This window comes from Microcaecilia unicolor, chromosome 12, assembly GCF_901765095.1.
Source record: "Microcaecilia unicolor chromosome 12, aMicUni1.1, whole genome shotgun sequence".
Lineage (NCBI taxonomy): Eukaryota > Metazoa > Chordata > Amphibia > Gymnophiona > Siphonopidae > Microcaecilia > Microcaecilia unicolor.
In genome coordinates, this window is record NC_044042.1 from 29234291 (window position 1) to 29248348 (window position 14058).

At 44.3% G+C, this 14058-nt stretch overlaps 1 protein-coding gene across 3 annotated transcripts in view; it reads left to right on the forward strand.

The window, feature by feature from the left end:
* The window catches only part of IP6K3 (inositol hexakisphosphate kinase 3), a 52836-nt gene that overhangs the window by 20605 nt on the left and 18173 nt on the right, over positions 1-14058 (forward strand). For all 3 annotated transcript variants that reach the window (XM_030221743.1, XM_030221742.1, XM_030221744.1), the window contains exon 2: positions 8496-8878. In XM_030221743.1, the coding sequence (XP_030077603.1) occupies positions 8680-8878 (199 nt within the window). In that variant the 5' untranslated portion in view covers positions 8496-8679. The remainder of the gene's footprint in view (positions 1-8495; positions 8879-14058) is intronic.

Genomic DNA, 14058 nt, shown 5'->3' on the forward strand with positions numbered 1-14058 from the left:
TCAATCATTTTTGAAAAAGTTTATAACTGTTTATATATAAAAACTGTTTATATATAAACTGTTTATATATAAAACTGCGTATATATAAAGGTAATTCATTCCACCAATTAGTGATTTGATAGGGTATCGCAAAAATATTATGCATAAGAAATTTTTGTGATGCTTACTGTATATTTATCCATCTTCTAATATTCTAGCACATGCACAGATGTGTGCTTACGGGTTTGTTTTTCTCAGACATGTGCACGGTACTAGCTACCCTCATCACAGAAACTTTGGTACATGCATCCAGTGTGCTCACCCTGATCAGTTCATAAGTTCTGCACACTTTAGATTTGCATATGATTAGCTGACTGTATTAGCAAGCAAAACTTCAGTGTTGGAATGTGTTCAGTCATTAGCGAATGACTGAAAAGAGAGAGAGAGAGAGAAATCTATTTGAAATAGGTAAATTAAGAAAAATGGCTCCAGTTCTGTATTATAGATTAATATCAGGAAAAGAAAAGTGAGGCTGGGTGGGATTAAGGAATCAGGCTCAAACCTGTAGGTGCAGTATTTTTCTGCAGGGCAGTTTGTCAGCAGTGAAAGGTTTATTACAGTTCTGAGTTAGCTGACAGGTAGTCTCTTTATCTAATGTACTGCCAGAAAGGAGGCAGTGGACTTTAATAGCTCCATGATACCACATGATAGGGTTATGTCTTGATCCGGGGATCCTTCAGAAGGTGGAACTTCATCAGTGTCCTGGTGTTAGTACACTGAGGCCCTGATGCAGTATGCTGTACTATTCCTTAGAACAGTAGTTAACTTCTGATTTTTTCCACACTAACTTATTGCTGATGCAGTAAAACATTTTAGTGTGGGAAATGTGCATGCCATTAGTTAACTGCATTCGGAGTAAAAGGTATTTTAGTGCATGCATTACAACACTGTCCCCCAAATTCTACAAAAGGCTCTAAACATTTTGCATGCAAATTTGAGCATATGCCTAATTTGCACATGCAATGTAATTGAATAATGAGAAATTAGCACTGATAATCGAGATCTTAACCTGCAATTATTGGTACTAATTGGATTTACATGCATACATTTAGGCACGGGACCCACACGTAAATTTTACTTGTGGGTCTAAAAAGGGGGCACGGCCATGGGTGGTTCATGGGTGGATCAGGAGAGAAGCAGAAGTTGGTAGAGTGTTGAGTGAACATCATAACATTTTTACCCCCCATCTATATGTAGTGATCCATCCAATATACACGACCCCATAACAAAAGCCATGAAAACAACATATGACCACATAAACTTCCGGAAATCACTAAAAACTTACCTGTTCAAAAAGGCATACCCTACCGATCCACCTTAAATGCCTGAACTCTGCAACACAGTGAAATCAAAGCACGTAATGGACATAATATTACTCTTCCGCTGTACGATTCCATAATGTGTCTGGAAATTCCACATGAACCTCACCCTACTTCAACATCATATTGTATTTGTTCATACCGGAGTTGGCGATCGCCTCTCCGGTGCTATGTAAGCCACATTGAGCCTGCTGGGAAAATGTGGGATACAAATGTAACAAATAAATAAATAAATAAAATCAGGGGTGTTCCTTTAATTTACGTGTGTTGTAGTACAATAAAGGGAATCGGGCACAAGGATTTACACCAAGGTTTCATTGGTATAAACGGTGGCGCCTAAATATAGTGGCGGTTCTGGCACTAAGCGCTATTCTATTAATGATGCCTAACTTTAAGCACCATTTATAGAATAGCACATAGCGCTATTATTTTTTTGCACTGATTTTTAGGCCCCATTTATAGGTTTCAGTCCTGTGTGTTGAAGCTTGGCGCACCATTCTAATGCACCACGTATTACATTGAGGCCAGAGAATGTTCTAATCATGGATGCCTTTAGCATGAGGTAAGAGACAGATCTCACAGTGCATTTTAAACAAGGTGTTACCTGACAGACAGAATCTTGGTCTGCCCTGATATGGCCCAAGCTGCTCCAGACTTTCTGGTCCCACCCAGCCTGGCTTATAATAGCACAGAGCTTGTGAGGTCTCTTGGCTTTCAAAACTGACTCCTGTCTAGGTTGGTGCTTAGGGTTATCAAATAACCAGCTAAGAAGTGATTGCTTATTTAGGCTGGCAGGGTCCTGTTTTAATGCTTCATTGGGATTCAGAGAGGGTCAGGGTACTTTGACTGCAAGAGTGGTGAGGGGAAGGGAAGAAATGGAGACCTAGTAATGAGTGGCGTTCTGAGAACCGCATGTATAAAAGGATATTGTTATTGGTGGGAATGGAGAGAATGCATGTTCTGCACTACAAGATATACATAGAGAAACTGGTGGAATAAAAGTTGCACTATTTAAAAGTAAAAAGAGAGGAGGGGAGGGGAGGGGGAATAATAGTAACAAGGGGTTCAATCACGGAATAACGTAAGGTGTTACTATTGGAAATTACGGTTTGAGTTTAATGTAACATGCTGACTATTATTTCTTTCAGTGTGCGTGGCAAAAGTGAAGGTAGTAAGGGGGGAGGGGGATAAGAGAGGGTACTGTTATAAAAACAAAAACTGATGATAGCAACTTAAGATTAATGTACATAAGAACGACAGCTTTACAACTTGTTATGTATGTACTCTAATGGATGTGTTACCAGGTGGAATCATCAATAAAAATGTTGACACATAAAAGTAAAAAGAGAACAGGGAACAGGGTGGGCTGAAAGGTATCCAATGCTCTAGGCAAACCTTTAGCTCATGGCCCTATTCCTCTGCACCTCGTAGCCCAGCATCTCCTCTCTAGCCCCCTCCCCCAGGTGTGCTGCATTTTATGTCCCTTAGCCCTCATCATCTCATCTCCTCTTCTCTACCCCCCCCCCCCAAGGGGTACAGAATCTCCCTTTCCCTTCCCTGCCTACTACTACTACTACTATTTAGCATTTCTATAGCGCTACAAGGCGTACACAGCGCTGCACAAACTTAGAAGAAAGACAGTCCCTGCTCAAAGAGCTTACAATCTAATAGACCAAAAAAATAAATAAATAAAAAATAAAGTAAGCAAATCAAATCAATTAATGTGAACGGGAAGGAAGAGAGGAGGGTAGGTGGAGGCGAGTGGTTACAAGTGGTTACGAGTCAAAAGCAACGTTAAAGAGGTGGGCTTTCAGTCTAGATTTAAAGGTGGCCAAGGATGGGGCAAGACGTAGGGGCTCAGGAAGTTTATTCCAGGCGTAGGGTGCAGCGAGACAGAAGGCGCGAAGTCTGGAGTTGGCAGTAGTGGAGAAGGGAACAGATAAGAAGGATTTATCCATGGAGCGGAGTGCACGGGAAGGGGTGTAGGGAAGGACGAGTGTGGAGAGATACTGGAGAGCAGCAGAGTGAGTACATTTATAGGTTAGTAGAAGAAGTTTGAACAGGATGCGAAAACGGATAGGGAGCCAGTGAAGGGTCTTGAGGAGAGGGGTAGTATGAGTAAAGCGACCCTGGCGGAAGACGAGACGGGCAGCAGAGTTTTGAACCGACTGGAGAGGGGAGAGGTGACTAAGTGGGAGGCCAGCAAGAAGCAGATTGCAGTAGTCTAAACGAGAGGTGACAACGGTGTGGATGAGGGTTTTGGTAGAGTGCTCGGAAAGAACGGGGTGGATTTTACGGATGTTGTAAAGAAAGAAACGACAGGTCTTGGCAATCTGCTGGATATGAGCAGAGAAGGAGAGAGAAGAGTCAAAGATGACCCCAAGGTTTCGAGCTGATGACATGAGATTCTGGACACCCTCACAAGGTGTCAAGAATCTCATGTCATCTTTCCTACCCCCTTGTGTCCATCATCTCCCCCTTCTCTTTCTTCTTCTGCCACCACTGCCACCCTAGCTCCATCCTCTGCCCTCCACTGCTGCTACAAAATGAAAGGTCAGCATGATTCTGAGCCTTAAGCACAGGCCTGTAGTCAAGGCCTACTGTAATCTGCCCCCTCCAACACAGACCTCCTGTAACAGGTGAAGGGACGTGGCCGAATGATGCCCTGGTGGTCTAGGGTACTAGGTCGGCAGCAGTAATTCTCGCTTGTTACTTCCTGTGGCTCCATGAGTCTAAATGGTGGCCGTGAACTCTCATAAGACTACCACAAGAGGTTGCAACTGCCATTTTGAGCCTCAGAAACGACACAAACAGCAGCAACTGGGGATCGCTGCTACCTGACCTATCCTAGACCACCAGGGCATCAATCAGATAGGTTTGGGAATGGAATAAGATGCCATTGCAGGGAGAGGTAAGGAGGTAGAGAGGTGCTACATTGGGGAGAGGCATGGAAGGAGAGAGGTGCTGGGCAGGAGGTCAGGTATCACAGAGAGAAATTCAATGAGGGGGGTGAGGAAAAAAAGAGGGCATGGAGAGGGGAAAAGGTGCTAGACTTTGAGGGGTGAACAAGGAAAGAGAGAAGTGCCAGAATCTGCAAGGAAAAAAAGAAGAGGGAGAGATGCTGGTACTTCAAAGGGGAGACAGAATAGGAGCGAGGGAAGAGAGAGGAACACTTGCTGGACCCTTGGGGGGGGGGGGGGATGGAAGACAGAAAGAAAAGAGAGGGAGAGATGCTGGCTGGGAGAGGGAGACAGGAGGAAAGGCAAAGAGAGACAGAGATGCTTGCATGTGAAGGTAGGAGGAACTAGGGACACAGAACAGTTATGTTGGATAGGGCATGAATAGAGACACAGAGATGGGAGATGCTCAACATGGTGGGAAGACAGGGGTGATACTGGGTCAGATAGATAGGGATGCAGAGAGAAGATGGATGGTGGACATGGAGAGAGAAAAAAAAGTGTCAAATGGATGAGGAGACTGGCAAGGCAGTTAAGAGAAGAAAGCAGAAACCTGAGATTAAGACCAACACAATCAGAAAAATGCAATGACCAGACAACAAAGGTAGACAACAGAATTTTATTTTCTATTTGTTGATTGGCATATGTCAGTTTTTGGAATGTGCATCTGCCAGAACATGGCTGGGGCCCAGGAGAAAAACCTCAGTTATTGGCCTTCAATCTCCAGCACTGTGGTAGTAAATCTCCGGTTTTCGGATGGGCCACCCTTGGCAACTCTGATACATGGGATAAGACCTAGTAGGGGTCAGGGGAAGCACAGTAGGCAGTTACACTTGGGCAGACTGGGTGAGCCAGTCAGGCCTTATTTGACAATATTTGCTATGTGAGATGGTGTAGCGCATCGATCGGTAGGTACAAGATGCACAATATCCACCCTCCTTTGTTTTCTAACTTAAGAAGAATGTAACATAGTAACATAGTAGATGACGGCAGAAAAAGACCTGCACGGTCCATCCAGTCTGCCCAACAAGTTAACTCACATGTGCTACTTTTTGTGTATACCTTACCTTGATTTGTACCTGTCCTTTTCCGGGCACAGACCATATAAGTCTGCCCACCACTATCCCCGCCTCCCAACCACCAGCCCCGCCTCCCACCACCGGTTCTGGCACAGACCGTATAAGTCTGCCCAGCACTATCACCGCCTCCAAACCACCAGTCCCGCCTCCCACCATCGGCTCTGGCACAGACCGTATAAGTCTGCCCAGCACCATCTCCGTCTCCCGCCACCGGCTTTGCCACCCAATCTCGTCTAAGCTCCTTAGGATCCATTCCTTCTGAGCAGGATTCCTTTATGTTTATCCCACGCATGTTTGAATTCCGTTACCGTTTTCGTTTCCACCACCTCCCGCGGGAGGGCATTCCAAGCATCCACTACTCTCTCCATGAAAAAATGTACATTTAACTAATTTTCGCTCTCTTTCTATCTTTATTATTTCTGATTACTGTTATTATTCTAACTGCTGTCACTTTATAATTGTTCTTGTACTGTAAACAAGAGATGGGGGTCATCACTTTTTAAAAGTAGTGAAGTAAAAAGTAAAAGTACTGGCTTCAAAAGTAGTGAAGTAAAAGTAGAATGTCTTATCTCCCCCCCCCCCCCCCCCCCCCCAAAAAAAAAAAAAACCTCAAGTAAAAGTAATTAAGTACAGCTCTCAAAACTACTTTTTTTTATTACAAAGTAAAAACTATTCTTAACAAGAATCTAGCATGTTTACAAGCAAACTTCCAGGAGGTCACACAAGGTCCTTCCTAGAAAAAAGCAACACCCTGAACATTGCAGTGGGCAGAACATTAATACACCTACTGGAAAACAAAACAAGCTGGATTAGTACAGATTAGTCCAACACAGACACTTGATGCTAACAGAATGCCCGGCCTTTTTCACACATGAACAGAGGTAGCCCCTCATGAAGTATAGAATAAGTAACCACATTAACTAAAATTAAACTGAATCCCAAGAAGGCATATTCTGCATACAGTGCAAAACCATGTGTAATTTTTTTCTTTTCTTCTGCCTTCTTCACCTCTTCCACTATAACCAACTTCAACACTGATCTGTTCCAGGTCTGTGGGTGCTTGAGCACCCCCAATATTGAGCAAAGCCTTTGACTGTGTCAGGGAGGGGTCATTTCTATTGGGTTTAGCACTCCGATCATTTTGAAAAGTTGACTCCTATGTCCCCAGTCTTGACCAATTTCTCTCACTCTCCCCAGCCGATAGCCTCTGTCTCTCTCCCAAACTATCCAGTATTTCCCCATCTCTCTATGTCACTCTCCCTCTCCCCTCCCCTCCCATCAAGTCTTACCTCATTTCTCTCTCCCTCCCCACCTATCCGGTCTCGCCCAATCTCTCTCTTCCCCCCCCCCCCCCAGCCCATATCCGTCGTCTCTCCTCCCTTTTATCCAGTATCTCTCTCTCTCTCTCTCCTTCCTTTTCCACCCATCCAGTCTTGCCTAATTTCTCTCTCTCTCTCTCTCCCCTCCCATCCACTGCGGCCCTGCAGCACAGTCTCACTCCCTTCCTCTGGTGCACCTCCTCCAGGCCCGCACTAATAAACTACTGTGGGAAACATGCGGGACCTGGCTGTCTGCAGCACCGCTAGTGCTTTCTGCACCAGTCCTGGAAGTTTACATCAGAGAAGGCAGGCCTGGCACAGGAAACACTAGCAACGCTGCAGAGAGCTGGATCCCACTGGATCCCACATGTCTCCCGTGGTAGCTTATTAGTATGAGCTGGCAGAGATGCAATGGGAGGGAAGGAGCAAGACTGTGCTACAGAGCCATGGTGGATGGGAGGGGAGAAGGAGCAGGCCCTGCACACATTGAAGGTGCAGTACAGACTGGGGAGGCAGTTGAGCCTGACAACACCAAAGTAACAGCCAATCAACTGCTGTTCTGGGCAGGTGTAGAGGGTGGAACTGGAAACTAGGGTTTCCAGGTGATGTCAGAGACTCAGACCCTGGCTTGCATCTGATAGGCCTGATCCTTCGGTCCCAGCTCAGCTATTTTTGGAAATGGAAGTTCAGGCCCAATCAGCTGCAAGCTGCATCTGACACCCCTTGGAAAGTCTGTAGAGGGAGAAAAGCAGAGGAATGGAAAATACTCCTCTTCTCTTCTCTCCTCTCCCTTCCTTCCATTCATGTGCTTCACTTCCTCCTTCTCCCTTCCCTTCCATCCATGTGCAGCATGTCCCCTTCTCCCTTCCCTTTCATCCATGTGCAGCACATCCCCTTCTCTACCTCTCAGCCTATTGTAATAGCTGCCCATGAGGACTTTTGGAAAACAAGAAAAGAAGGTAGATTAGATACCTAACCGTGGCTAGAGGGACAGGGGGTTAGGAGATAAAGAGAGTGTGAACAGAGAGATGTTGGACTCGGAGAGGGGTGGGGGGGGGGCCCTGGATGTGGCATCTCATCCCCCACCTCAGGCGGCAGATTGCCTTGGGCTTCCCCTGCTAGTAACACTATAGAAATTAGTAGTAGTAGTAGATAGTTGTAAGATAGCTAGCTTTCTTTCTTTTTTTTTTTATTGATAGCAGTATTTATATCCCACATATTCCAAACAAGTGTGGTTCAATGTGGCTTACAAAATTTAGTTAGTACAGGTAGAGAAATAGATTTTAAGAAGCTGGAAGGGGAAGAATAGGAACAAGAGAATTACATTTTAATAGAGTTTGAGCGAAATGCAGTTTGAAAGACTAAGTAGGTGCGTGGAGGATCAAATGGGAGGTCTTAGTTAGGGAGTGAGGGGGCAGATGGTTGACTTGGAGAGAGTCGAGCTAGGGTGAACTAATGTGTTTATCCTTGTTCTGGCTGCGCTGTCTCTGTCCTAGCTATATCTGGAGTTCTTTTTCGATCTCTTTCTGGTAGATTTGTAAGCCACTTTGATGCTTGAACTAGGAAAGGTGATATAGCAAATAATGAGTAAACTTGTGTTTTTCACGACTGGCGCATATACCATGCCTTGCTGCACTTCCACTGAAATCTACAGAACACAGAACCATAGCAGTGGGGCCACTACTCTGACCACAGATAAAGAGCAAGAAGTACTCATTGTAAGTCACTGACACATTTAATTTCATGCTTCAGTTCATCTTTGTGTTTTTTTTTTTCTTCCAGAGACTCTGCCAGTGGCATGTTAAATAGTCTTTAACTTTCACGGAGAAGCCAGAGTAGACGAGTCTTCCAGATACGTCCAGAACCGGCCGCCCCGACGCACGCCTCCGGTTGTGCTGCCACAGCTCCTGAGGAGCAGGTGTTGTGCCCTGCTGAGCAGACATCGGGCAGTGGTATCGCACACAACATGGTGGTACAAGATAGCAGGGACATGATTGACCCCAGGAAAGGGGTGCTGCTGGAGCCCTTCCACCACCAGGTTGGGGGCCACATGAGCATGATGAAATACAACGAACATACAGTCTGCAAGCCACTGGTGTCACAGGAGCAATGCTTTTATGAGTCCCTTCCCAAGGAGATGAAATGCTTCACACCTCAGTACAAAGGTAATGTTGGGAGCCCCCACAACTCATCCATGTCATCTCTTTCTGAAAATGATACCTTAACCTTACCCAGAAGTATCTGTTTTGAGGGGCTGATGTAGTTACCTTGCCATTGGCTAAAGCTCAACACATAATTTACCAATGCAGGCATGACACAAATATTTTGCTTCCCAATGCTGTAAGGAAATAGCACGCACATAGGCCAAGCACAGAAAATATGCGCTAACAAGAGCACACCGGATGCATGCACTCACAAGTCTGGACCTGTTCTTTGCAGAGATGATGTCATTGGACAACATAATAATCGTTGTTGAGTGCTGTTGGGTCATTACTGGAGAATGTCATCTCAGCAATTAACACAACCACAGCTTTTCAGTTGTTTTAACTTTGCAGAAGTGAGCCTATTATGCTCACTTTTTAACAACTGGTCTAGCACCAGAAGTTAAAGTTGTTTGGTACAAAAACAAAGCCCTGGGGATTCATGTGCCCAATAGCCTATATCACAGCCCAATGAAGGCTCTTCTCTGTTTAGGTTTCACTTAATAGGGGTAGTGGAGCACAGTTGAATATCAAATGAGGATGTTTTAAGCAAGAAGAGGCATAAGAGTCATAAGGGTCATTAACATGAACATCCCCAAGAGTGAGGGAGGGGGAAGTTGGTTCAAGATGGAAGGAAAACCAAGAGTCAAAGTCAGTGAGAAAGGAAGAGAGGGACTTATCAGGAGGTCGATAAATGACCACCACTCAGAGAGGTAGTGGCGTGAATAGGTGGATGAAGTGGACTTTCAAAGAAAGAAAAGTAGTGAGATCAAAGTGGAAGAAGAAGGGGTCCTGCATACAGTACAGCAGAAATATTGATGTTCTTTTTCTGGGGAGAGGTGACCCAGTGCAAAAAATGCAAACCCTTCTGCTAGTGCTGCGCATTCCACATCTCCACTCCTCTCTCCTCCACACCTACAAATGCTAACTAAGGCCCTCCATCTCATTCGCCACCCACATCCCTGGAGGGCCTAATTCTGACAGTCCTATTACCAATGCCAGGACTTGCCCTATGCAGAGATGCCAAGGCTAAACCACCTCAAAGTGAGAATTTTTTTCAGACCATGTGTCTGAAGTATAAATCTAGAAAGATTTAAGTGTAACATTGCTTTCCAAATGAAAAAAAGCAGCATAAAATATTTGCTTTTCTTTGATGCTTCTGAAAGATATAGACAAAAATGATGCAGCACGAGACAGTTTTCAAAATAATTTGCCCAGGTAACTAAGCAGAGTTACCTGTGTAAATTTTCCAGACTGAAAAGTTCTCTCCACTCATTGGCTAAAAGTATGTCCATAGGTTTCAGTGCACATGTATTTGTAGGTACAGGGAAAAGGGATAAGCAAAGTACACAGGAAGAAGTGCTCAGATTTCTTCCTGTTGGTAGGGTCAAATATTTTCAAAGCACTTAGCCTTCCAAAGTTCCATAGGAACCTATGGAACTTTGGAAGGCTAAGTGCTTTGAAAATATGCCTTTTCCTTGTCTTAGGCTTGCCTCTCATTAAAGCAGTGATCAGGATCAGTGCACTGACTGAGGGTCTGAGTGAGAGAAGGGGCTCAAAGAGTGAGAGAGCCTTCAAAGGAATGTGACATAGTCCTAATGAGTGAGATTTGGCATCTCTGATGGCATCAGGGTAACCTGAACTCTACTGGAGGCTTGAAGAGGGATGGGAAATGAATCTGGAGTCCAGTTAATGAATCTCTGTGTCCTGATTCATGAGGCAGTAAATTGCTTAGAAACACAAAAATAACTACTCTAAATCTGCCAGTGCACGGTGCTTGCATGCTACATAGCAAAGCAGCCGAGAGGACAGGAGGCTGCTGAAAAGCTTTGGAGTTGTAAATCCTCTCTAAACATTCCTCTGTGCTTAGATTGTCTAATGTGACAGAAATAAAGCAGAAATTGTCTCTTGTGTGTCTCTGCAAAATGTTGTGTACAGCTTGTAATGCTACATGTCTGGTCTGCAGAGCATCCAATGAGCCTCACCATGCAAAAATCAATGTATTGATTAACTAATTGATGATAGGAAACTTGGTAATGGGATTTGATATGCTGCCTTTCTGTGGTACAATCAAAGTGGTTTTACAATAATTATATATAGGTACTTTCTGTCTCCTGAGTGGGCTCCTAATCTAAGTTTTTGTATCTGGGGCAACCAAGATTAAGTGATTTGCCCAGAGTTACAAAGAGCTACAGTGGGACCTGAACCCATTTCCCCAAACTCTTGGCCTACTGCACTAACCACTAGGCTACTGCTGTGCTCTGCTGTGTTTTATTTTGGAGGGAACATCAGCCTCCCACTTCAACATGAGATTGACGGGGGGGGGGGGGGGGGGGGACAGACTCAAGAAAAATGTCAGAAAGTATTTTTTCAGGGAGAGAGTGGTGGATACTTGGAAAGCCGTCCTGCGGGAGGTGGTGGAGATGAAAACAGTAACAGAATTCAAAAATGTGTGGGATAAACATAAAGGAATCTTGTTCAGAAGGAATGGACCCTCAGAAGCTTAGCATAGATTAGGTGGCAGCACCGGTGGTGGGAGGCGGGGCCATTGGTTGGGAGGCAGGGCTAGTGCTGGGCAGACTTCTGCCCTGAAAATGGCAGATACAAATCAAGGTCAGGTATACACAAAAAGTAGCACATATGAGTTATCTTGTTGGGCAGACTGGATGGACCGTCTTTCTCTGCTGTCATCTACTATGTTACATGCTACCAAACGGAATTATCGCCGATTTGGTGTGTGCTACCTTGCATTAATGCCCCCGCAGCTTTGTAAAAGGGCCTCTTAGTGCAGACTACTGTCCATTAGCGCAAGCTAAACTTGTGCTAAGCTTTAGTTAAAAGGTCCCAATACAAATTACCCCTCCCTGGACACAGTGCAGGAACTTGCTCAGCACCCACAGAGCTGGCTCCAATCTGGATCAACCTTTTGGGATGTCCTGGTTGAGGCTAGTAGGGTTCCTCAGGGGTCTGTGCTAGGACCGCTGCTTTTTAATATATTTATAAATGATTTAGAGATGGGAGTAACTAGCGAGGTAATTAAATTTGCTGATGACACAAAGTTATTCAAAGTCGTTAACTCACAACAGGATTGTGAAAAATTACAGAAGGACCTTACGAGACTGGGAGACTGGGTGGCTAAATGGCAGATGACGTTTAATGTGAGCAAGTGCAAAGTGATGCATGTGGGGAAAAAGAACCCGAATTATAGCTACGTCATGCAAGGTTCCACGTTAGGAGTTACGGACCAAGAATGGGATCTGGGTGTCGTCGTCGATAATACACTGAAACCTTCTGCTCAGTGTGCTGCTGCGGCTAGGAAAGCGAATAGAATGTTGGGTATTATTAGGAAAGGTATGAAAAACAGGTGTGAGGATGTTATAATGCCGTTGTATTGCTCCATGGTGCGACCACACCTTGAGTATTGTGTTCAATTCTGGTTGCCACATCTCAAGAAAGATATAGTAGAATTGGAAAAGGTGCAGCGAAGGGCGACTAAAATGATAGTGGGGATGGGACGACTTTCCTATGAAGAAAGGCTAAGGAGGCTAGGGCTTTTCAGTTTGGAGAAGAGACGGCTGAGGGGAGACATGATAGAGGCTTATAAAATAATGAGTGGAGTGGAACAGGTGGATGTGAAGCGTCTGTTCACGCTTTCCAAAAATACTAGGACTAGGGGGCATGCAATGAAACTACGTAGTAAATTTAAAACAAACCGGAGAAAATATTTCTTCACCCAACGCATAATTAAACTCTGAAATTCATTGCCGGAGAACGTGGTGAAGGTGGTTAGCTTGGCAGAGTTTAAAAAGGGGTTAGACGGTTTCCTAAAGGACAAGTCCATAAACCACTACTAAATGAACTTGGGAAAAATCCACAGTTCCAGGAATACCATATATAGAATGTTTGTACGTTTGGGAAGCTTGCCAGGTGCCCTTGGCCTGGATTGGCCGCTGTCGTGGACAGGATGCTGGGCTCGATGGACCCTTGGTCTTTCCCAGTGTGGCATTACTTATGAACTTATGTAGGCTGTGATCCTAATGCTTATGGCAGAACTTCCCAAATCTGTCCTGGAGAGACCACACAGCAAGTTGGAATTTCAGGATATCTGTAATAACATACTTAAGATGCATTTGCATACATATGCTAATTTATCGCATGCATATTAATTGTAAATATTCTAAACAGATGTCCAATTGTGAGGTTTTCCAGGATTGATTTGGGAAGTCCCACATTACGTTTCTTAGCATCTTCAAGGTCTTGTACTGTCTCTCCCCCTCTCAATCCTATTATTATTTATTTATTGGGATTTATTAACCGCCTTTATGAAGAGATTCACCCGGCGGTGTACAGCAGGTACATTTTGACAGAAAACTTACAATTTTATTAACAACATAACAATAGTAAAAAAAAAAAAAAACAAGAATAAACATAAATACAATAAATGAGGTGAGCTTGAAAAAAAGTAAATTGAAACCTAATAATAGAAATACCATGAAACAGTATAAAAAATATACACATTTAACAGCACTGGAATTCAAATACCAGAGATATTAAGATAGTTCTCTCTACCTACTCATGTCATCCAAAAAAGTTCATGATTTAGACTCCACTAGAAAAGAGAGAGGATATTTAGGACACTTAAATATGTATATATGCATATGTATGTATTTCACAAGCCTGGTACAAAGTTGAAACCCTATATTCATTCCACTTCGTCTCCCCACGTAAGCTTCCTGCACACAAGGCAGTGTGTCTGGGTCAGCTGCTCTTTTCATTCTGGGTGTCTGAAGGGATGCCAAGATCCATGAAAATGAATCTCAAGCCATGCAGGCTTTCAGGTCTCAGCGGTGTGTGCCCAAACCACGATCCCCTCATAACAGCTGGGTTATTAGCCACACCACAGTTCGGGCTACAGGGAGAATTGTAAAAAAATGGAGTATGGGGGATGGCACAGACTATATGTGCAGTCTCTTTCCATTAGCAGACATCTTCAAAGGAAATCCGTCCCTCCAGGCCTTGCATGATAGTTAAAAACAGGGCTTTTTTTGAGGGGGTACTTGGGGGTACTGAGTACCGGCACCTTTTCCATTGTCTGCTAAAATTAACCCATGGTCCCCAAATTATAATGAAAGAGCTCAGGCTCT